The sequence below is a fragment of the Theropithecus gelada genome, chromosome 1 (genome assembly GCF_003255815.1).
Source record: "Theropithecus gelada isolate Dixy chromosome 1, Tgel_1.0, whole genome shotgun sequence".
Lineage (NCBI taxonomy): Eukaryota > Metazoa > Chordata > Mammalia > Primates > Cercopithecidae > Theropithecus > Theropithecus gelada.
In genome coordinates, this window is record NC_037668.1 from 105015165 (window position 1) to 105038415 (window position 23251).

General features: G+C 42.6%; 1 protein-coding gene across 3 annotated transcripts in view; it reads left to right on the plus strand.

The window, feature by feature from the left end:
• ST6GALNAC5 (ST6 N-acetylgalactosaminide alpha-2,6-sialyltransferase 5) overlaps window positions 1–23251 on the plus strand; it is a 190061-nt gene that overhangs the window by 159412 nt on the left and 7398 nt on the right. The window contains exons 3-4 of one of the 3 annotated variants that reach the window (XM_025354295.1): window positions 6906–7315; window positions 12983–13090. The exons of 1 other annotated variant lie outside the window; for it this stretch is intronic. In XM_025354295.1, the coding sequence (XP_025210080.1) occupies window positions 6906–7315; window positions 12983–13090 (518 nt within the window). The remainder of the gene's footprint in view (window positions 1–6905; window positions 7316–12982; window positions 13091–23251) is intronic. One more of the 3 variants, XM_025354303.1, reaches the window with a different exon arrangement.

Below are 23251 nucleotides of genomic sequence, written 5' to 3' on the forward strand. Positions count from 1 at the left end.
TATTCCAAAAGCAATAAGAAGCAAACAGTAAGATCTAAGCAGATGAGTGACATAATCTGATTTACATATTAAAGGGGATCCTGGGATCTACACAGGAACAGAAATATAAAAGAAGTGAACTTAAGAGCTAAGAGTGCTGCAAGAACTACAAGACAATGGTGGCTTAGATGAAGATGGTGGCAGTAGGGACGGTGAGAAGTGGTAGGATCAGGGGCATATGTAGTAGGATAGACCCAATAGGATTGTATGAGTTGTAAAGGGCAGAGAAAAAGAGCTATCAAGAAAGATCCTTGAATTTGGGCTTGAGCACCTGGGTAGAAGGTGCACCATTACTTGAGATGGCAAAACTTCCCTTTGAGTTTGACTTTACTATCTTCATGTCACAGATTAAAAATGGGGCTCAGAAAAGCTAAGCAACTTTGCTCCAAATTATCTATCTAATGAGTGGAAGAAGCAGAGTCAAAGCCAGTGACTCAAGAAAACTATCTTCTAAACCACTCAGTACTGCCTTCTGCCCGCGGATTTCTTGCATCCTTAGCCAGCCAGTAGATGGAAATCAGATGAGGTGGCATTCACTGGGTGGAGACAGGAAGACTTCTTGGCAGTGAAGGCTGGTGGGTGGGCTTGTCACTGAACAAAAAAGAAAGGAACAACTTGGAAGAGTAACATTTTCCTAGTGAATCACATTAAATAATCAGCATGGCTTATACCCAGTGTCAGCCTGAACTGAGATTGACAGCTAATAAAAGCATAGTAATTACAGAAAAACATCAGATTGGAAAGTGCAGAGATTCTTGAAACACCTGAAGCCATTTAATATGTCTTATGTTTGCTCCAGACCAACAGGCAGCTCCCAGAGCAAGACCGGTCTCATTACTGAGCTAATGGACATTGTGCTCTGAGGTGCTTTTCCCTCTGCCAAATAAATCAGAATTTTAAAAACGGAAGCCTGATATTGCCATGCTGCAAATGTTTGCAAGGACATCGCTGAGTGGTTTAGGTGTCAAGTTTAATTTGAGTTGGCCTGGCCTATTCTCTTAAGGAAGGCTCCAGAGGCATCAGCTAGGTCACAGGGAGAATTCCTTCTGCTCTTGTTCTTCAGGCTGTGACAGATACCAGACCTTGATACCCTGAGCACGCTTCCCAAGAAGGGATTGCTCCTGTCGTCACAGCCCAAAGGAGTTAGTTGTGATGAAAGTTGTCATGCTTCCCTATTCCATGATGTTAGGTTTGTTAGGTTAGGTTTTGTTGATGATGGTGCTGGTTTTTGTTGTTGTTGTTGTTGTTGCTGGGGGCAGGTGGGGGTGATGGAAGGAGAAACTCATTCACACATTCTAAAATATTCATGAGTCCTCCTCTAAACTGCAGATAGTGTCTTAGATTCTGGGATGATGACAAACACCTAAAATTATCAAAGAACAAAAGAGACAGCAAAAATAAAATGGTAAGCTCTGAGTGTGCATGCGTGTGTGTGTCTGCACACTCTCTCTAGAGACCTGCCTCCCACTGGCTCCTGTACAGCATGCTGCTCCTGGGGGCCCAGGCTGTAGCCTTGAGCATCAGCAGCCTGGAGAACAGTCACTCCTCCATGTGCTGTGCATTTTCCTGGGCATTCTTCACCTCACAACAGCTCTAATGACCTTGGCATCAAGCTCTTACTGGGGATTAATAACTGGCTGGGCTTAATGGCCCTTACTGTGTCCTGGGCCATTTTCCCAGCCAGCCATTAATTCCGGGCAGTGCCCTGGACTCTGGTCATTATGGTTCCCTGGGCTGAGAGGCTGCCCAGTGGCAAATGGCTGCAGCCTCCTCTGCAGACAGAGGTTTCCATAGCCCACCACCCTTTCTCTTTGTGGCATCTTTACCAAGGCCTGGGGTTTACAGACAAGTGATTGGTTATGGCACCACATTATATCTACTTTGTATGTGACAGGAGGTAGGTTTTGCAGAGGATAGATAAGGCAGGAGGTTGGGTTTCATTCACTCATTTATCCATCCACCTATTCAGTATTAATTAAGTGATTTTTTTAATGAGTCAGGGTGGAAGGGAGACTACTAAGCTAGGAGTGAACTAAGATAGAGACCTATGTTTCCTAAGAAGGAACAGAGTATCTCACCAATGAGGCTTTAAGAAAAATGTTCCAAAGAATGGAGGAGGCTGAACACTATGAGGAAGAAGTCGGAGAGAAGGCCTTGCTCGGCAGAGAGCCCGCTGGAGCCACCTCCCCTCTTGTGTCCTCGGCAGTGCATCATCTCCCAGGCCTACGGGCAGAGCTTCAAGTTCACCTCCCCGTGTTCCACTTAGTGATTCATCAACCCAGCATCTGAATGCTTAAGGGAAGAACATGTAAATATTACGTCAGGAATCTTGACTCACCAAGGCATGAATATTTCCACCCATATCATTAAGATGCTAAAGGTTATAATGGTACTGAGAGTATGGGAGCACGCTTCTCTCAGAGGACTGTACCAAATCATGAGAAACACAGTCACACAATTTGTACACTTTTTCGCCATTCTGCCTTCTAAAGTATCATCAGTCCCCCTGAATACAAGAAACAGACTTCATTTTGTCCTTTGGAAGTGGATCAACCTTTAGTACATGATCTTCTCAGCTGCTGGAATTGTAACATTATGTTTAGAACAGCTATTGTCATTTTATTGGCACCCCTTACCAAAAGCACCTAAGGCATAATTCTGACTTCGATCTTTTTGCATTGTTTGATGCATCTGCACAACTCAAAGAATGGGTGTTAGTGTCTGAGGTAATCAATACCAGAGCTCAGATTTCTCAGGTAGCAGAAGTCATGAGGGTGGCTTTTTAGAACTGGGCTGACCTGGCATGTTCTGGTGGTGCCCAGTAATCACAGAGGGTCGGTATGGCAAGGTCAGGAAACTTGGCCTTCTCTGAAAGAGTGTTCAGTTGGCCTTCTGTGGGCAAAGAGAAAGAAAAAGCACCAGGTCCTTGGAAGGCCCCGAAGGTGATGTGCTTCACCTGCTAACCAGTCTCTGTTCTGAGAATCGAAGCAGAATAATTAATTAAGGGGAAAGAGATGCTTCTGGGACCTTTCTTCAGAATGTTTTCCCTAGTAATAATGACTATAATAAAATTACAGATCAAACCGGAAAATTCAGGATAATTCTAGGTGAGCATGATGAGAAAAAGCAGCTTCCCATGGCCTTAGGGTCCACTGGGATGAATTTACAAAGCAACCTTATTAAGCAAATGTGCTGAGTTACACAGAACCTCAGGGGTGTATTAAGTCCTCAGTGACGGTCTTTAGAATGAATGAACAAATCAATGTTGTCTGGACACAAGTATTTAGTGTCAAAGTCAGTCCTGCCATGCTCCACCGTCAACCCTCTATCAACTCTTTGCAGTCAGCTGTAGTCTCTATTTCCTCAATCCAACCACAATCAGACTCTGTCACTTCTGTTCAGCTGAGACTATTTTGGCCAAAGTCATCAAATCCAAAGCCCACTCGCCAAGTCTTGTTTTACTTGTCCTATGACACTGTTGACTACTTGCTCCTTTTTAAAATCGTCTCTTCTGCTGGTTTCCATTACGTAATCCTTCCCTGGTTGTTCTCCCACTTCTCTGGCTCTTCTGAATAGGCTTAAATGTTCCCTCCTCTTTGGTCTCATGGCCCCTTGTGCCTAATTGCATTATAGCACTTACAGCACAGTCCTGTCATGGTTTTTCTGGGGGCACCCTCAACCTAGACTGTATGTTTTTTTTTTTTTTTTTTGAGAAGGAGTCCCGCTCTGTTGTCCAGGCTGGAGCACAATGGCACAATCTCGGCTCACTGCAAGCTCTGCCTTCCAGGTTCATGCCATTCTCTTGCCTCAGCCTCCCAAGTAACTGGGACTACAGGTGCCCGCCACCATGCCCAGCTAAATTTTTTGTATTTTGCATAGAGATGGGTTTCACTGTGTTAGCCAGGATGGTCTCGATCGCCTGACCTCGTGATCCATCCGCCTCGGCTTCCCAAAGTGCTGGGATTACAGGCATGAGCCACCGCGCCCAGCCAACTGTATGCTCTTCTATTGTGTTATTAAGGTTGGTGCAAAAGTAGTTGTGGTTTTGGGCATGCTTTTAATGGCAATTAGTTTTGCACTAACCTAATATCTGTAGCACCAGGTTCAGTGCCTGGTACATAATAGAAATTTCACCATTGAATAAATTATCATGGAACTCTTCCCTCTTCATCATTTATGTATGGGATGTGCAAGTAAAATAAGGGAAAGGAAAGTTAAGCATTTCCTCCATTTTTTGGCCACTGAAATTGCCTCTCATCCCAACAGTTCACCCAGGGATTCAGGACTCCTTACTCCAGGTTTCGGTAGTTTTCTGAGGGGATCAGGGGTCACCTTCTGGACACCTGGAATGTGGTTCTTCCTGAAGAAGGTTTGGTCTCAACCACATTTCAGCATCATGTACTTAATGTTGTAGTTAGATGAATCTATTTCAAATGATCCTCAAAGGAATGGAGGTATTTGGTAGAAGATTCTTGTCACTTTACTGCATCCCCTGAGCCCAGTGTCCTCAGAGTGGTAACAACACTACTGATTAAACCATAGCATCACTGTGTTTCTAAGAGGGAGGAAAGAGGCAGGGAGGTGAGAAAACATCCCATCACACTGATTCTGCTTATTCTGCTGTACTACTGTGTTGTCATAACGGTGAATCCCTTTGTCTCTGCAGTCGGGGTTTTGAGGCTCAAATTTCAACACTGCCACCGCCTTACAGTGTGATCTTGAGCAAATTGCTTCATTTTTCTATCTTTCAATACTCTCATTTGTAAAATGAGAGCGATAATATAGTATCTTAGAGTATTAGTTGAAGGATTAATGCAATTATATTTATAAAAACTCAGAACAATGCCTAACACAGTTGTGGCCGAAAAGCACTCAATAAATATTAGCTGATTGGCCACTGTTTTCCTTTGTGCCCCCAGCTTTGCTGAGTTCTCAACAGCCCCTTACTCAGACTTCAGCAGGGCCTCCTGTCCTCATACTGTGTCACACTGTATTGTCCTCCTTTACTGACCACTGTCCCTCACTAAAGTGTAAGCTTTCAAGGCTGGTTGCCCCATTTTTGCATTCTGACTGCCTAGCACAGTGCCTGTCATGTAAGAGTAATTAGATGTTGGGGGAATTATGAAAATTTGCAATGGTAGAACCTCCATTTCATAAGCCCTGCATCAATTATAAACCCTAAGTGTTCAGTGCTGATATCATGAGTACTTATTGTACAATTACTTTATGGACCGCTGCATTCTCTTCTAAATGGGTGATAGGGAACACTGGACAGGAGCAAAAGGCTCCACACTGACCAATAATCCTGATCGCACCTATCATTTATTGAATGACCTCTGTGACAATCCTATGCTAAAGGTTCAATCACATGCAGATGCTATTTTTGCAGGCCAAATATTGGCAGTTTCAAAGGGCTCAATCTAATACGGTATGTATCTTAATTTTTTTTATTCTACCATAGTAGAGTGAGGTTTTAACCTCAGTTAGAGATGAGAAAACTGAGACTTGTCAAGGTTAGTGACTTGCCAAGGTCCCATAGCTAGTAGGTGGTGGAAGCAAGGCTGGGCCCATCCCAGATGCAGCTCAAAGCTACATCCCAGAGCTGATGCTTTGAGGCACCACAAGGCGAGGGAAGCTGGCTGCCCTCAGGTGCTCTCAATGTAGTTCTGAAGACACAGCCATGTCTCAGGAAACTCCCAAAGTAAACACAAAGCTGAATATATGCAGTACTAAGTTGGATTCAATTTCCTGAGACAGTGCAGGAAGCCAGCATGTCCTGTTCAAAGTTAACAGAGAAGGGCATAGGCTCTGGAAAAAGTCTAACAATGCAACATGCCTTCAGAACATCTTGATTGTCATTTTCTTGTACATTTTCTGGCCTTGGCCTCAGGTCCTAATTACATTATCTTCAAACAGCAACTAGAAATATTGCTCATTAAACATGAACAAGGGAATGTTTAATTTGTTAGGACGTAGGTGTTTTGAAAGCAAATCATTGGTTCAGGGCATTGAACTGAGCGCTGCCATTGGAGTTGTCTTTGGTGAACACCATGTCCCGGCCAGAACTTCTCCAGGATGCGTATTCACTGCAGATGAGAGAAGGACCTAGGCCCTGCAATTCCTAGATGGGGTCTGTGACTCTGAGCTTGAGGCTTTCTTTATGTTTACGAAAATGGGACAACTGAGTTTCTCTCCCTCATCCGTTAAAATAGAAGAAGCAATCCTAATTGTCATTTCAAAATTATGGCCTCTAAGGGGTTACAATCAGCATGTCATTTTCCATATGATGCTTAGTTGATGTTTATTTAGGATAAACATATTTGTACAGCATCCAAGAATTCTAATCAGTGTTTAACTTTCAATAAGGTGAGTTAAGAGCATCACAACTAGTTTCACAGCAATTTGCAGGATAGTCTTTGCTTCAACTTGGGAGTAACTTTGGACTCAAAAATACCTAGTTTTGAAAGCTAAAAGCACTACTTTATTACTTGCTAGGAATACAGGGCAACTTTGGAAAAATTTGTTAACATCTGTATGCTTGAGTATCTTCATCTGTAAAATGACCACGAGAGCAACCTTGCTGGGTTGATGTGTCGAATTGGTTATTTAATATCAGTAAAGCCCTTAGTCCAGTGTTTCACAGATCGGTGCTAACTCCCTTTTGCTCTTGTCCAGTGTTCCCTGTCACCCATTTGGAAAAGAACACTAGGGTCCATAAAGTAACAGCAGAAGGGATATACTCTGACATGACGGGGAGGAGAGGAGAGATGGGTGCCCTTCTCCCAAGGCAGGGAAGTAGCCTGCTGGTGCTGAGTGAGGGTTAAGCCCTTTGCCCCTGACAGTGTCCTTCTCCCCCTGCCTTCCAGCCCCTGAAAATGCACTGCAGGGACTGTGCCCTGGTGACCAGCTCAGGGCATCTGCTGCACAGTCGGCAAGGCTCCCAGATTGACCAGACAGAGTGTGTCATCCGCATGAACGACGCCCCCACACGCGGCTATGGGCGCGACGTGGGCAATCGCACCAGCCTGAGGGTCATCGCGCATTCCAGCATCCAGAGGATCCTCCGCAACCGCCACGACCTGCTCAACGTGAGCCAGGGTACCGTGTTCATCTTCTGGGGCCCCAGCAGCTACATGCGGCGGGACGGCAAGGGCCAGGTCTACAACAACCTGCATCTCCTGAGCCAGGTGCTGCCCCGGCTGAAGGCCTTCATGATTACTCGCCACAAGATGCTGCAGTTTGATGAGCTCTTCAAGCAGGAGACTGGCAAAGACAGGTACAAAGGCACAGGGAAGAAGATGCAGGGGAGGGTGAGGATAAGTCATCGTTGGCTGACTCACCCAAAGCAAAGCTTTTGCTACAGGTTTTTGTTGTGGGCTCCCCTGCTCATGTCATTGCTAGAGTTCACTTGTAGGGTCCTCTGCGTGACTGGGCTGCTCAAGCTGACTTTACAAGGCAAAGTGAAAAGAAGCATGGAGATAATTATATGGATATTTCAGGGCCTTATTTTTGAGGAAGGAGGCTACACAGCTACTGGCCTTCATTGGTTAAAAGTGCAATATAACAGTTTTATTGCATTTCAGTTTACTTGCATGAACACTCACCAAAAAAAAAAAAAAAGGGTGTGGGTTTATTTTTTTCCATCAAAGGCAAACATTTATTTAGTCAACCAATATTTATTGAGTGCCCACTACTTGCTCAGCACTGCTTGGTCCTAGGGAAACAGTCAAACACAAGAGCCCACCCTCCAAGTATATAAAGTCTTGGACACTTACCAAGTAGTAGCCAGTGCACTGAGGGTCTTGTGAGGGAAGAAAATGGTGCTGTAGACGTGCCCTGGGCCCCAGTCCGTGGAAACCCAAACTGTTAGCTACAACTCCATATTAAGACATGAAATCAATGTAGTGAGGCACTGAAAGATTTTTTTCTAAAGTAATGGGAAGAATGGGATAAAATGGAACAGAGTAGAATAGAAAATATATTATCAGCATTCATCCCACACAGTAAGTTAGGCAAGGTATTGTTTCATGAAACTTTTATTTCGGTTTGATAGAGATGGAGATAGATGGATAGGGATTTCTTCTCAAAGTGATGAAAATGTTCTGAAATTAGTGGTGATGGTTGCACAGTCCTGTGAATGGAAAATAAATATCACTGAATTACACACTTTAGAAAATGAAATTAAAACTGTGTGTGTGTGTGCCTCAATCACGATGTAAAAATGTATTTTTCACTATAGGTTGAAAGATTTTGGAAATTACTGGTCTGGGAGATGAGGAAAATGCTTTCTCAAAAAGATATACATAAGCTGAGACCCAGGGCACCAAGTCTTGGATAAAGTAAAGGATCTGGGAGCGGGAGGGAGAAACCTCCCTGGAGATCCAGGGAATCAGGTGTGAGAGAACATGCAGTGGGTTGGAGAAAAGCCCCCTGTGGCTGCAGTCAGGAGAACTTGGGGGTGGGGGTGACACAAGGTGAAGAAGAGAGGTGAAAAGACGTCAGCTGGACAAATCTAGGTGAAGAAAGGACAATGAAGAATCAAGGGCCACTAGAGAGTACAGCTCTGGGTTGGAACTCTGGCTCGGTCACTCTTTAGTTGTGAGGACCTGGACAAGTTATCCAATCTTTTAGAGTCTCAGTGACCTTACTGTGAAAAGGGGATAGTGACTACCAATCGCTGGAGGGACTGGTATAATAATCAAATTACCTCATTTCTTTAATTCTAAAACCTGTACTGTTATACATTTATGTTGTAATTTATCCCTCTTACAAAAACTGTTACTGAGTCAATTGCTTATCTTTAAACTAAAGGAGAGTCAGACTTAGTGGTGCATGCCTATAATCCCAGCTACTTGGGAGGCTAAGGCAAGAAGATGACTTGAGCCCAGGAGTTCAAATCCAGTGTGAGCAATATAGCAAGATCCCATCTCATAAAATTTTTTTAAATAAAGTGATATGATAAATGCAATAAAGAATATAAAGTAATAAATCCATTATTTGGCTAGCAACTCATTATTAGAGAATAGTCTCAAAGAAAGACTTAAATCCAGTACCTCCAAATTCTTTGTGTAGAAGAGCTAAATAGTTTTTAAATCCTAGAAACCTTGTGACTAGTCAAGGGCTGGCCCAGGCAGGAGTGGGCATGGGTCTGGTGGAGGAAGGAGGAAGAGCTGGCTGTTGGTACTGTGGCCTTTCTCCCTGGAAGGCCCAGCAGACACCATGGGTAGCCCAGCCAGCAGATCACGTTGGGGATTCTGATCATCGCCAGCTGCCACAAAATCCAGTCGTGCATTGACCTTTGCAACTCACAGATAGGAGAGACTGTCACTCATTTGAATGAGTTATTTAATCAAGAAAACATTTTACAAGGAATCAAGAAGGAGGGGAGTTATTTAGTTTCATTTTTTACTTGTTGAAAAATCTGAAATAAGTAGAAACCGTCTCAACGGAAAACACTTCTCTCTTTGTAGTTTAATGGTTGATTGCTAAATAAGTATTCCTAAAACACTGCCGCAGTGTTAGCTATTTAGTATAATTAAACGTTGTTCTGGACTCCTTAAGAAATCATTTTAAGCTGATAAGTTAGATACTAAGTCATCATACCCTTTGGCCACTCAGGATCTTTAGGAAGCCATCTCACAGTAAGGCATATCCTGCTGACTAAATTCACTAAATTCTGACCAATGAGAAGCTTTTTCTCACCCGGTCTTTCTTCCTGGTCTTCCTGGTTGGTAAGGAGGGAGCCAAAGCTTTGTGGAGGGGCTGGTGGGCCTCTTTCCACAGACGTCCATCTGCCAGGGTCCACGTAGTCCTACTCAGGGGAATCACACTTATGAATGTGGAGGATGCCAGAGTACACTGCTGCTTCCAGAAACTTTGTGCCTCTTGCCTTCGGGAAACCATCTTAAAGAAGCCAATACTCTATTGACTTAATATTCTTAACCTGTAGCCTGCTCCAAGCTGAAAGAAACAAGTCAGAAATGGCCCTTCAGGACAAAACTATTTCTGTAAATTAAAACCTAAAACATTTAGGGTGTAACGGTATTTCTCAATGCATGCTTCTCTTGAAATCCAACAAAACAGTAGCATCTGATACATAAAGTGCAGAATATCTAACTTGCAGATGTCATGATCAGGACTTTCCTTTTGGGTGAATATTTTGAAGAAATAGAGTCATTTAATGGATTGTGATTGATAGAAGTTTCACCCTCCCTAAAAGTGGAGAAATAAGTGGCTCAGGAACAATCTGCAATTAAGAAGTATGACAAATGACTTAGATGGCCAAGTGGTATTCTTTGATATTAAAAAGTAACTGTACTTGAAAATAACTTTATAATTGAATAAGGGTACATTAGGAAAATATGATTCAGAACCAATATTATAGTAATTAGATAAAGGAAGCATAAATGAAATAACTGCAGGAAGAATATTTCCATAGAGATTATAAATGAGATTCTGGTGGAGCAGAAAGGCCCTTAATTGTAATTTAGTGTGCACTATAGAATTATCAGCTCAGTGTGTTACTTCATCATATAAAAGAATATCTGATAATTTTCCCTAATAAGCACATGACAGCTCTTCATATTCTTTCATTACAGCTGATTAAGTATAAAAACAGTAGATATTCCTTTGTTAGAAAAAGAGTTCAACAAGAGTTTTAGAAAGACAGCACAAAGTGTTACATTTCTATAGCACGTGACCCCAAAAGGCTGTTGTTTAGGAAGTCTGGGGAATTTTAAGTGTCACTTTAAAGAACTCTTCACTTTAGTTTCTTTCGTCCTCTACCTTGCATTCTTCTCCCCATTTTACCCGCAAAGCCTTTTCCTGTGCAGCCACATCCTCCTGTATTCAGGCTGTGGTTTCTGATCTCTACTACATCACATAAAACAGAACCAGAGTTATGGGAGAGTTTCTGCCCCTGGAGAAAGTCCCCCTTCATGTGTCCAATAGCTCTAAAAACAGAGGGAGTATAAGTATGATTCCCAGATTAGGCTCCTGAAGCTGTAAGTGAGCTGTCATCCTCTTCCTGGGTTCCACATCCTCCCAGTTATTCACTCACCCGGATTAGGTCTAGAACACATGGCCAGTGCATTGTCATGGCCCATAGGTGAAAACAGCCTCTAACTTAAGGGAAGCCACTTCCTCTTCTTGCTCTTTGCCATTCAGTCAGCTCTACTCCGTCCCAGCTCCTTCAGTCTCAAAGGTCTTATGAATATATAGCCTTCGTGAGAAAGAAGGAAAATCATTAATACCAAATGTAGGCTGAAGGTTTCTGAATTTCCTAATTCCTGCCCTGACTACTGATGGTGGCCCCTACACAGCCCCCAGTAGCAGGGTGTTGGAAGAATTTTCTTCATGGTTGCTAAAAAGCACTGAAAGGAATGGTGAAATTATTTACCTTGTTTGCTCAACTTCGCAACTAAAAGAGGAGGAAGAGATGTCAATGTATCAACACAGCAAGCTTGGTGCTTTTCATGCATGCTTGCTCATTTAGCTCTCAAATAGCCCAGGGACAGAGATTCCTATGCCTCCTTTACAGATAAGAAATGAAGGGTCAAAGATCAACAATAACTTGCCTCAGGTCATCCAGCTGGTTATGATAGAAACAGGTAAGATTCAGCCCATGTTATTCCCAGGAGCTTTTAAATGTGCTTCCTGGGATGTTACCAGGTCAGAATACAATGGAATAGGGGAATGAATGACCAAAGGGCTTAAGAAATAGAAAGTTGAAGCCATGATCCTCAGGGATAACTAAGCCACCCATGCTGTCAGGTATTGGACAAAATGAAGGACTCCTTCAAAATGTCCTTTCTCTCTCTCTCTCTCTCTCTCTCTCTCTTTCTTTTTTGGTCCTTATATGAAACGGAAATAATGATGCAAACTGATTGACAGAAGGTTTTCCTTCTTCTCAAGGATGGGTGCTACACAGTGCAAATAGAAAAGCCTTCCTGCACCTCTGTTATTCACATCACAAATGGTGATATGGCTGGGCAAAGTCAGACAGTCTGACCTTGGGGATAAGGTGTTTGAAACTGGCTAATGAGGCATGCCATAAGCACTGAAGGAAAAGTAAAAGCAGCAACCCCCGAAGAATTGAAATTAATATCCACAGCAGTGTAGCATGGTAGGCTGAGTCATTCTCGCAGGGTCAAATTAGACCTTGGCGTTATGTCTCCACAGTTATCCTAAGGCGTAGCATATGGTAGAAGCTCATTACAGATGTCTGAATGGGAAAATTAATGAACGGTGGGGTGCACCAGTTCATTCCTTAAATTTTGTCAATTATTGGTCTCCTAATAAAAATTTTCTTATATGTAAAATGAAGCAAATATTCAGTTAAATAGAAGCATTCCTGTGGCTCTTTTCCTCTGGTCATTAGCCCATATCCAATTGAGTGTACCCTTCTTATGGAAAAACATTCAATCAAGATGTTGGTGTTAGTCTACTTGAAGGCAAGCTTTCACCCTAAGTTCAGTCAATCAACCAATTGGTTAATAGATAAATACATGTGCATGTTTATTTATATTTAATAAGCTACTCATTATCTAGCCTGTTTGGCGAACAAGGAGAATTTCTAGTTACTCAAGTGTTCTTGTTAAGAAAGAGTTGTTAAACGGGGACTGTCATAAGAAATTGAGTTGTGGTAACATATACACTTAAACACTGAAACACCGATCATCATCTTTGATGATGCAGAAGTCCCTTGAGCATCTTTTATTGTCACAAATTCAACATGAGCATCAACATCAATTATGACTGTACTGTGGAATATGGTGATGTTAGTAAGAGATGTCAATTTGGTAAATTTCCAGATATTTACCAAATGGAGGGAGAGAGGGAGAGACTCTGTTTATAGTTAGCCTTACTCCAGAAAGAATTAAAGATGGTAGTGGGTATAATGGTTACTTTACCAGCTTGCAGACTTAATTATTGTTCCTTCCAGGAAGATATCCAACACTTGGCTCAGCACTGGCTGGTTCACAATGACAATTGCACTGGAGCTCTGTGACAGGATCAATGTTTATGGCATGGTGCCCCCAGACTTCTGCAGGTAGGATTTATTCTGCAAGTGTAAATCATCAGCCGTGTTGTGCAGGGTTTATAAATATCTGATTCTGAATATCAACCATGAAACATGTCTAACTATCTTCTTGAAGCAATTAATTAGCATGTCCCAAGTTCTCATTCTAGAAACAACAAACAGCATTTAATTATGTGATATAAAATATTGAAAGTTTTTATTTGTACTGCTGGAGAATAAATCCATCTTGTGGGCTTCATTTATCCTCTGAATATTTATCAGCCAAAAGTAATGCAATAATTGGCATAATATTAACGATGAGCAAGTATTAAGAAATATTAGTTTTACTCTCATTTCAAAGGAATGTGATAATTTTTTAATGAATTAAAGAGAGCAATTCCGTTGACAGTAAGACCTTTTTTCTAAAATTAAAATATTCCTCTGAGCCTCCTTCCCTTACCACATCAGTGGCCTGGGCTTGCACTTCTAAGGCCAAAAGCAAAGGCATAATTAATTTGAGGTGTCATTTTAACGGGAACATGCACACATCTCTGCTGCCACCTTAACTTTCCTCCTGGCATGTGCCCAGGCAGAGTTCAGGGCATACCACAGATGCACTCGGCAATATTCAGGGCCTGATTTTTGGAAGCCTGCTTGAAAACGCACCTGTAATTTAAAATAGTGAGGCCAGAAATCCCAGAAAATATCCTAGTTTTTGGGAATGCCTGATGGCCTGCATGTGGCCTGAATCCTGATCTTCAAATGGCAAAAGCTGGGGTGGGGGTCATTTTAAACTTGCTTTTTAAAATGTGTGCTTACTTACACCATCTGGTGTTTTATTTGTTTATTTTTTCTAACAATGTCTTGAAGGCCATGAGTCTTTAGGCAAAAGCTGCAATTTGGAGGTTTAAAGCAAAGATGAGAAACAGCATCTAATCATCCCATTACCACTTTGCCACTTTTCTGTCTTTTTAACCCAAAGATCCAACACAGCAACAATACTAATTGATATGGAAGACTCAGGCCACAAAGAAGGAGAGAGAAGTACAGACAGAGCAGACCTTTGATGTAAGGTCAGGGTCAGAAATGCTGGGGCTAGGCTACACAGGTGTAAAGCCTGGCCTGGTCACTTACCCACCTAGTACGACCTTGAACAAGTCACTTAGTGTCTCTAGGTCTCAGCTTCCTCATCCATAGACGTGGATGTGATAATAATAGACTCTGCCTCAAAGGCCTGTAGGCAGAGTAAATAAGCTAATACATGTGAAATGCTTGGAACAGCGCCTAGTAAGTACGTGGCAAGCACAAGGCAAGTTAGCTTGGATCCTCACCCAGTGCTGCCTCACTTAATTCACTGGCCCAGTGTCCCTGCTTAACAATCTATACTCAAAAAAGTAAGTAGAATGGCATAAAAAAGCAAACCGCCTCCTCAAACCAACAGGCTAACAGAGACAGCGAGAATGGCACTTATGGGCATGCAAAGAGCCATCAACGTTGATGGTTATACAGCAGATATAATTAAGCAATATTGCCATTAGGATGCCAGAAAGAAAAAGCATGAATAAATTGAAATGTTAATGACTTCAAGTGTTCAAGGAAATATTCCATTTATTATGGAAAACAAATGAAAGGCAAGTTAACCTGTCATTTCTCCTACTCAGAGTTAGTTCATCATGACTTCATGTACGGTAGGATGGAAACAATTTATGGAAAATACTAACAAAGAAATTAAGATAATGTCAATGCTTTATATATTGCCACTGGCTCCGTGTTTCTCTTCCTAAGCCATCATCCCCAAAGGTTTGATAGTTGTTTGCACAAGACGGTTTCAGCAAGAACTCTTCAAAGGGACCCCTATGCCCAAGTTCTGTCAGAGAAGTGGAGAGTGTCATGTGGAGGAAGGGTTCAGTGCTGGAGAGAGCATCCTGCTCAGTCATAAAGCCTGTTTAAGGAAGGGTAAGAAAGAAGACCAGAAGTGGCACAGATGAATTCCCCGGTTCCATTCATCTGCATTTCCAGGACATGTTGACTGGACCACCGGGCATCCAGTTTCGAATTGTGGGGCCTTGAGCCTTGTTTTCCTTGTTTGTAAAATGGGTATAAGAAAATAAGAAGAAGAATAAGCAGGTCATGGTGAGAATTAAATGAGATAATAGATGTAGAGTGTTGGATGCAGTTCCTAGCACACAGTATTCAGGAAAGAGTATCAATATCATTAATATTAATAAGATATGTAAAATAATTTATATTATTAACATTATCCCAAGCACTTGAGAGTTTCCCTGAAAGATACCAAGAATTTTGAGCAGGGGACTGGGCGTGGTGGTTCATGGCTGTAATCCCAGCACTTTGGGAGGCTGAGGCAAGCAAATTGCTTGAGCTCAGGAGTTCAAGACCAGCCTGGCCAACATGGCGAAACCCTGTCTCTACAAAAAATAGAAAAATTAGCCAGGCATGATAGTGTGCACCTGTAATCCCAGCTACTTGGGTGGTTGAGGCATGAGAATTGCTTGAATCTGGGAGGCGGAGGATGCAGTGAGCTGAGATCGTTCCACTGCCCTCCAGCCTGGGCGACAAAGTGAGGCTCTGTCCCCCCCCCCAAAAAAAAAAAAAAACTTAAGGGGGCTTCAAAGAAGAAGACACAGATCCTTGCCTCCTGGAAGCTTATAATAAGCCTTAACCATGCCAGAATATAAAGGACACAGCAAAGCCACTTACATTGTGACTATAAAAAGAGGCAGCTTTTGCAATCTTCATCTAAGAGTCAAATGAGTCTGTAAACAGTACCTTCCTCACCACCAGAGAATGAAAAAGCAACTGGTATGGTAGTCTGCTACTCATCTGACCATTCCCTCTTTTATCTTTATTTTGAAAGAAGCAGAGAACTATTAGGGGCTGAAAACATGGTGCATGTATCATGAGCTCCATGGCTTAAGGAGGTAAGCTATCGCCAGGGCCAAAAATGGTTGTGGATGGTTTTGTGAGGTGGCAGAGCTCACACTGGCTGGGGCCACTGGAATATAGCCTCCCTGAGAGCAGAGTTTTGTGTGTTTAGTTCAGTGTTTGAGACCTAGAACACAGGACAGTAGATATTTACTCTCCTGGCATATGGCAGATACTTCATAAATATCAAGGGAATGAATGGTTGTGTCCTCTGCTCTCTGTAGTGCTATAGTAAAGTGTGTTGTGTATGGATAAAAATAACCATTTCTGCCTCTCAGAAACTCTGACCTTGAGAAAGTTACTTGAACTCACTGAGGCTTAGTGACTGATACTGGGCAAGTTACCTAATGCTGCATCTCAGAAGCCTTACCTGCAAAATGGTGATGACAATTATCATATAAACTCTCTTGCATTGTGAGTTTATATGATAATTGCATGAAGTCATAGACGAAGAATGCTTAGCAAAGTCCCAGGGTCTGTTCAGTACACAGAAAGTTATGGGGTGAAGGGATTCACTGATCTGCAATTGTAGATACTCACTGGCGCATTTTACGGAACTGGCATTATGTGGCCTCCAGCTCCTTGCAGGGCATCTCATGGGCTGCTTAAAGTGTGCCTAGCCTTTCTATAGCTTCCCTAAAGTTCGCAGTGTCTCACTGCAATGAAGAGCTAGCCACATGGAGCAGATTTTAGCAGACAAAAAGACAGCCAACTGTTCAGTTTGGGCAAATTAACCATTTCAGACCGTAAGACACAATTAGTACCCTCAAAAAAGTCACTAACTAAACAAACCACAAGCCTTTTATTCATTCCACTAACTCGTGTTGGGCACCAGGGAGGTAACCAGAGATGAATGAGACAGGGTCTCTGTCTTCAGTCGCCTGAGACTCACTTGACCACAGTTCAATCATGAGGTACAGAAGGTTACTCGAGGTGCCAGTGGGAGATGATGTTCACTCTCTGCCTGTCAGTAGCATCTGACCCACTGAGCTTTATTGGACCATCTGTCTCCAACTTTCAAACTAGACTCAGAGAAGTCCTTGCATTCCTCTGATTCTATCAGGTGGCACACGGATAAGGAGCTAGGACAACAGGAATATTGGACCCTTCCACCCTACTTGGTCAGGGGCAGACCCACTTGGCTCTGTTTGCATACGGGCTATTGTATAAGATTTCTTTTCAGCAGAAGATCCTTTGACAAATAAGAACTTTAACAACCTCTAGTCTAAGACATAACCATGCTGCTTTCCAATCTAAATCAAACGCTTTCACACTTTTCAGGAGAGTGGAATCATCACCTTCTTATTGTCCCAAAGAGAATGTCAGCTGTCATATGCATGGTGTGACGGAGGGGAAGCAGTGGGACAGAGAGAGAAGAGCTGAATTATATATTGGGGGTGCAAATAGCCAAGCAATCCGTGAGTGCCTGATCCCCAAGGGGAAGTATGGGTAGGCTGGAGAGTCATTTCCCATCTGCTGTCCTGGAGGTCTGCCTTCTCATCTCACCCAAAGGGCCGGAGTTACTTCTAGGAGTCATTCATTGGCAAGAAAACTTCTGGTACCCACTTAAAGTATTAAGCCCATGGACTTCTTAGGAAGAAAGATAGCATCACATTTCATATTTAAAACCACAAATGGAAGTGGTGGACATATAAATGGCCATGGTGGCAGATGACAGACATATCTCATTCAAGATCTAGCAGAATCTAACTGACTCAAAGTCATTTGAATGGCATGCAGCATCTTTCATTTGGTACTGCGATAGCCTCCTGGACTGCTCTCTCCAACTCTTGTCTTCCTCTCCAAACATGACTGCCTTGCTAGATGACAAATCTGACTTCGGGGAGTTACTTAAAACTCCTGAGTGACCTCTTTCTGAGAAGAGTTCACACTCCCTAGGTTAGCACACAAGACCTTCAGGTTATGGCTTCTGCATACCACTTTAGTCACATCTTCTCTATTGATGCAGATTTATGTGTTTATTTGTTTATTCAACCTTACTGAAAAACTCGTAAAGCAACTCACCCTACAGACACCTGTTCCTATGCCCTCAGTTTGGACTGCCCATCCCCTACTTCCTTAAGCTGGCTGGTTTCCCACCAGCTCTTCACTAATAACATTAATGGCTGATATTTGTTGTGCACATACCTCATGCTGGCTCTGTGCTTAACATGAACACATGCATTATTTCCTTGAGTCTTATAATAATCTTAGGAGGTAAGCATCATTAATATCACCATTTTATGTAGAAAGCTTAAAGACATGAAACAGCTGCCCATGGTCATAGAGCAAATAAATAGCAGAGCTGGGATTTGAATATGATCTCCAGGGCTCAAGAGCCAATGCTCTTAATCCTTCAGTTCACTGTTTCAGATACAGCAGCCCTTCCTTCTCAGCTCTACCTAGCCCTGTCTGAGGCAGACCTACTGGGCCCACTGGGCCTCCGTCTACCTCTGCCCTGCACCATCTCACTGATTGGTTTGTCCATCTCCTTTGTTTGACTCTAGGCTCCTTAAGAGGAGTCCCCTGTATCAATCCACATTTGTATCATTAGCACTTGTCATTGTGTCTGGCATAGAGTGTATCTTCAATACAGATTAGTTCAATGAGAAACAAAAATAAGCCTTGTCCATGGGAGTGTTTAAGAGATTGATTCTAAACATTATTACTGCAACACCAAAAGTGCCAGGCACATTAAAACTCTAACTAGCAAATTGAGATTTTGAGGGGGCCCCAGAAGTCAATGGAGGCCACCTTGTTTTATTTTCAGCCAGAGCCAGCTCTGGGTACTCAAAGAGGGGCTCAGGCATCAGTCCCCCACCCTGCCTGTATCACCAGACTTCAGGCACATCAAAGTTCAGAAAGCTAGAGAAAATTAATGCCATGCTGCACCAGAGACAACATCAAAATATATTATTCTGTGGACAGTGGACTCTTAAATCATGCCGTATCCATACTGTAAGCCAAATTCATTCTCTCTAGATGGCCTATAAATTGCGTGAAAAGATCGGTTGTCGTTGCTTTCCAAACTAAGTTATGCTGAGTATTTAATCTCATTTTCCATTGTAAATTATTTGTGATAATAATGGGCCAAGCATTTAAATTCTACCTAATAATCTTATTTCTGGTCATACTTAGCACATTACCAAGTTTACAACTCTCTGTTACCCATCGTTTCTTGAGTATTAATTAGCGGGGTAATGATTCAGAGTGATCACTGTCATGGAACTAAATTAATATCTCATCTGTAATGTGAAGGACATCTCAAAGGTATCGTGAATATCAGAGAGTTGATGCTTCCAGAATTATTAGCTAGTGAACATTAATAAAGCTGCCAGCCTAACAGGGAAAGTTCTTACTTGGCGACAGTCCACCAGTTAGAATCGGAAGCTTACTTACAGAAGACGGGTGTGGAATGGCAATGCCACCCATGTGGTTTACGTTTTATGAAGTAGACTTAAAATATATGGTTGTGTTTCTTCCAGGGTGAGGGTGGGGCTTGGATGATTCACTGTAGCTCTTTGTCCCATGAAGGGTGGGCAGCTGCAGGCTCTTGGTGCTCCATGCGCCCAGACACACAATGCTATTCCATGGGCTTCCAAGGTATACAGCTCTTTTCCTCCCAAAAGAAGATCCAAGGACCAGAAATTAAGGCAGTAGAATAAGGGTGGCTCAGTGCACCTCCAGGACTGTGACAGATGCTTGGGAAGGACTGCTGCAAGAATATTTTCTTCTCAACACCTCATAGTGTCACCAAAGCCCCCAGTGCAAGCCAGTTGCAGAACAACCTAGCAGCTTCACAGCTATTAATTCAACTCTATTCTCTCTATTCTTCAAACATTTCCTGAGTACCTACTATATGCCAGGTAGCGCACCAAGAAAAGAAATGTGTTTAAAGAGAATGTCTAAGAGTTCTAGAAAGAGGCCAAGACATCATTCTTTCCTCAGGATATTTGCAGCCTTCTGCCTAGTCCAGCCCCAAACCCAGTGGGCAGGGTCAACCTAGATCATACTATAGGAGAGAAAAAGCAATTTCTTTTCCTCCTCCACCATAGGTTCTTTGCTGAGTCTCCTATGACAAAAGACAGATTAACGAGAGAAAAGCATACACATTTATTTAATATAAATTTTACGTGACACCAGAGCCTTCAGAAATGAAGAGCCAAAGAAACAGGGAGATCTCCTTATTTTTATGCTAAGTTTGATGAGGAAGTGGATAGTTGTGAAGAAGTAGGATTGGACAAAGAAGGTGTGATCTAATGGTAATATACCAGGGTGGGTGGGGGGAGGTAGCAAGGTCTGTTTGTTCAGATTCTTTTTGGCATTTCCTTGTCTTTGAGGATAGGGATGTTCCTTTCCTCTGGGTATATGGAGGGTACCTCTGGAATGAAGGTTTATGACCTACTTTAGAGGAGGGCAAAGAAATCTTTTATGACCTGCATCAGAGGAGAAGGGTGAAGGGAGGCAAAAGTGATCTCCCTGCTTCTGTTGTTTCCTCAAATGCCAAGGTACCATATTTTGGAGCAACATGTCCTACACCTCGTCAGTACCCAGAAATGGAAGTGTCTTCCCTTGCTTGTTAGGGTTATGAGGTTTTTTTCAGTTGTAAAACTTAGCTTTAGAAGAGTCAAAAAGTGGAACATTACAAACCCCTGCTGCCATTAGCACTGATGGGCAGAACTGTACATGAGCACAAAGCCTCTGTTTAACACCCTGAGCAGATCACAAGCACCACACACAGGGCTCCTCTGTAGCAAGAGCTCAGAGGAAAGCAGCAAGGACAAGCTGCTTTCAACCACACGCTGTTGATGCCCGCGAAACCTGGGTGCCATTAGTACAGAAACCCCACCTGGGGGACAGGAGTTTTTCCGAGACACAGAACCTCACTCTTAAGAGTACAGAGTCTGGAGTCAACTGGCTTTGGTCCAAACCTTGGCTGCGAAACTTCAGTTTTCCTGTGCATGAGTTTCCTTGTCTGCAGAGTAGGGGTGCTAATAGTCACTCTCTGCTATAGTGTGGATATGTTTTGTTTGTTCCCACCAAATCTCATGTTGAAATATGATCCTCAGTGTTGGAGGTGGGGCCTAGTGGCAGGTGTTTGGGTCATGGGGGCAGATCCCTCATGAATAGATTAGTGTCCTCCCTGGGGTGGGGCATGAATGAGTTCTCATTTTGTTTGCCCCCAACAGAGCTAGTTGTTAAAAAGAGCCTGGCACCTCTCCCTTTCTCTTCTTCCTCTCTCGTCTTGTGATCTCTGCACACGCCAGCCAGCTCCCCTTCACTTTCTGCTAGGGGTGGAAGCAGCCTGGGGCTCTCGCCAGATGCCCAATCTTGAATTTTTCCAGACGTCAGAATCATGAGCCAAATAAGCCTTTTTTCTTTATAAATTACCCAGAGTTGGGTATTCTTTTATAGCAACGCAAAATGGACTGACACTCTCTTATAGGGGTGTTGTAAGGACTAAATAAGTGAGTATATGTGGAGTGCTGAGCACTGTGCTCTGAGCTGAAATGGTCAACTCCAGCAGCTTGGATGGACAATGAGTGAGGTTGTGTGCTGAAAGCCAGGCAGTGGACTGTCTCCCTGGGCGTCAGATGCTCCCTATCAAACGGGGGCTGCAATATTTGCCTCAGAGGGCTGATGGGGATGTAAAGGAGATCACACCAGTTAAGCACAGAGGTTGAGCAGGTACTTAAAAAATCAGTTGTCTCAAACTTGGCTGCATATTAGAATCTCAAGGAGCTTTCCACCATTAGAATCTTCTAAGGAGCTTTGTTGTTATGATATGTATTATTTAAAAATATGTGTTTATTTTTGTTTTAAATCGTCTTAGAGTTACAGAAAGATTGCAAAAATAGTACTGAGAGTTCATATAACCTTTATCCAGCTTCCCCTAAAGCGGATTTGCGTTCCTGTGGTCCAATTATCAAAAGTAAGAAATTAACATCAGCACAATGGTCAGCTAACCTACATTTTACCAGTTTCTCTACTAATGTCCTTTATCTCCTCCAAGAACGAATCCAGGTTCCCTTTGCATTTATTTATCAGGTGTCCTTAGTCTCTAAATCCATGGCGGTTCCTCAGGCTTTCCCTGCATTTCATGACACTTTTGATGAGTACTAGTCAGGTATTTCATAGAATGTCCCTCACTTGGGGTTTATCTAATGTTTTTCTGTGCTTAGATTGAGGTTATGCATTACTGGGAAGGATACCACAGAAGCCATAGGCCCTTCCCAGAATCTCATAACAGGAAGTATGTGATGTCCGTATGTCTTATTACTGGCAATGTTAACCTTCATCACTTGGTTAAGGTAATGTCTGCTGGGCTTACCCATTGTAAAGTTACTGTTTTTCCCTTTGTCATTAATAAATAACTTGGGAGAGATACTTTCAGGTTATGCAGATAGCCTATTTCTCCTCATCTTTTTCCCCATTAATATCCCATTCATTGGTGCATCTTGCCTGCAACAATTACTGCAACGTTCTGAGGATGGTTTCCTAGTCCCTCATTCTTTCTACATTGTTTATTGGAATTTTTCTGTCATGAAATGCTGTTTCTTCTCCTCCATTTATTTATTCAGTTATTTATTGAAATTATCATGGACTCATGGATATTTATTTTATTTTATTGGTTTTATAATCCAATACCGACATTTTTTATTTTGATTCAAACCTAAGACACTTTCTAAAATACCTGTGCCTGAGTTCCTCTCCAAGTCATCTGAACCAGAGTCTAGGGGGATGGAGCATAGGTATTTCCTTAAAGCTCCCCAAGTGCACTAAGTGTTAGTTCCCTCACTCTCCCCACCTGCTCCCTCTAAAAAGAAAAAAAAAAAATTCTTCCTCACATCATTCCGCAGGGCTTGTTCTCAAACTGGCTGTCAGAATGTGGATGGCAGGCTGCAGCCACTTGGGGAACCGGCTCTGTGGTCATCTCCATTCCTGCCTCCCCAGCCCACATATCCTTTCCTTCAGCTTACCGGGCCCACAATGGGAACTTGAGCACCAGAATCCCTTTTACAACTGCTTCCTCGTGTGGAAATTCTGCTGATGTTTATCATAGTTTTCACTGAGGTCAGGTGAAGGAAGAAAAAACTAGGGCAGCCTTTAGAAAGTCAGGTTTGAGAAAAGACCCAAGGAAGTATGACCTTCAGCTAGGAGTGTCTTTCTTTTTTTTTTTTTTTTTTTTTTTTTTTTTTTTTTTTTTTTTTTTTTTTTTTTTTTTGGTTTTTTTTTTTTTTCCCCCCC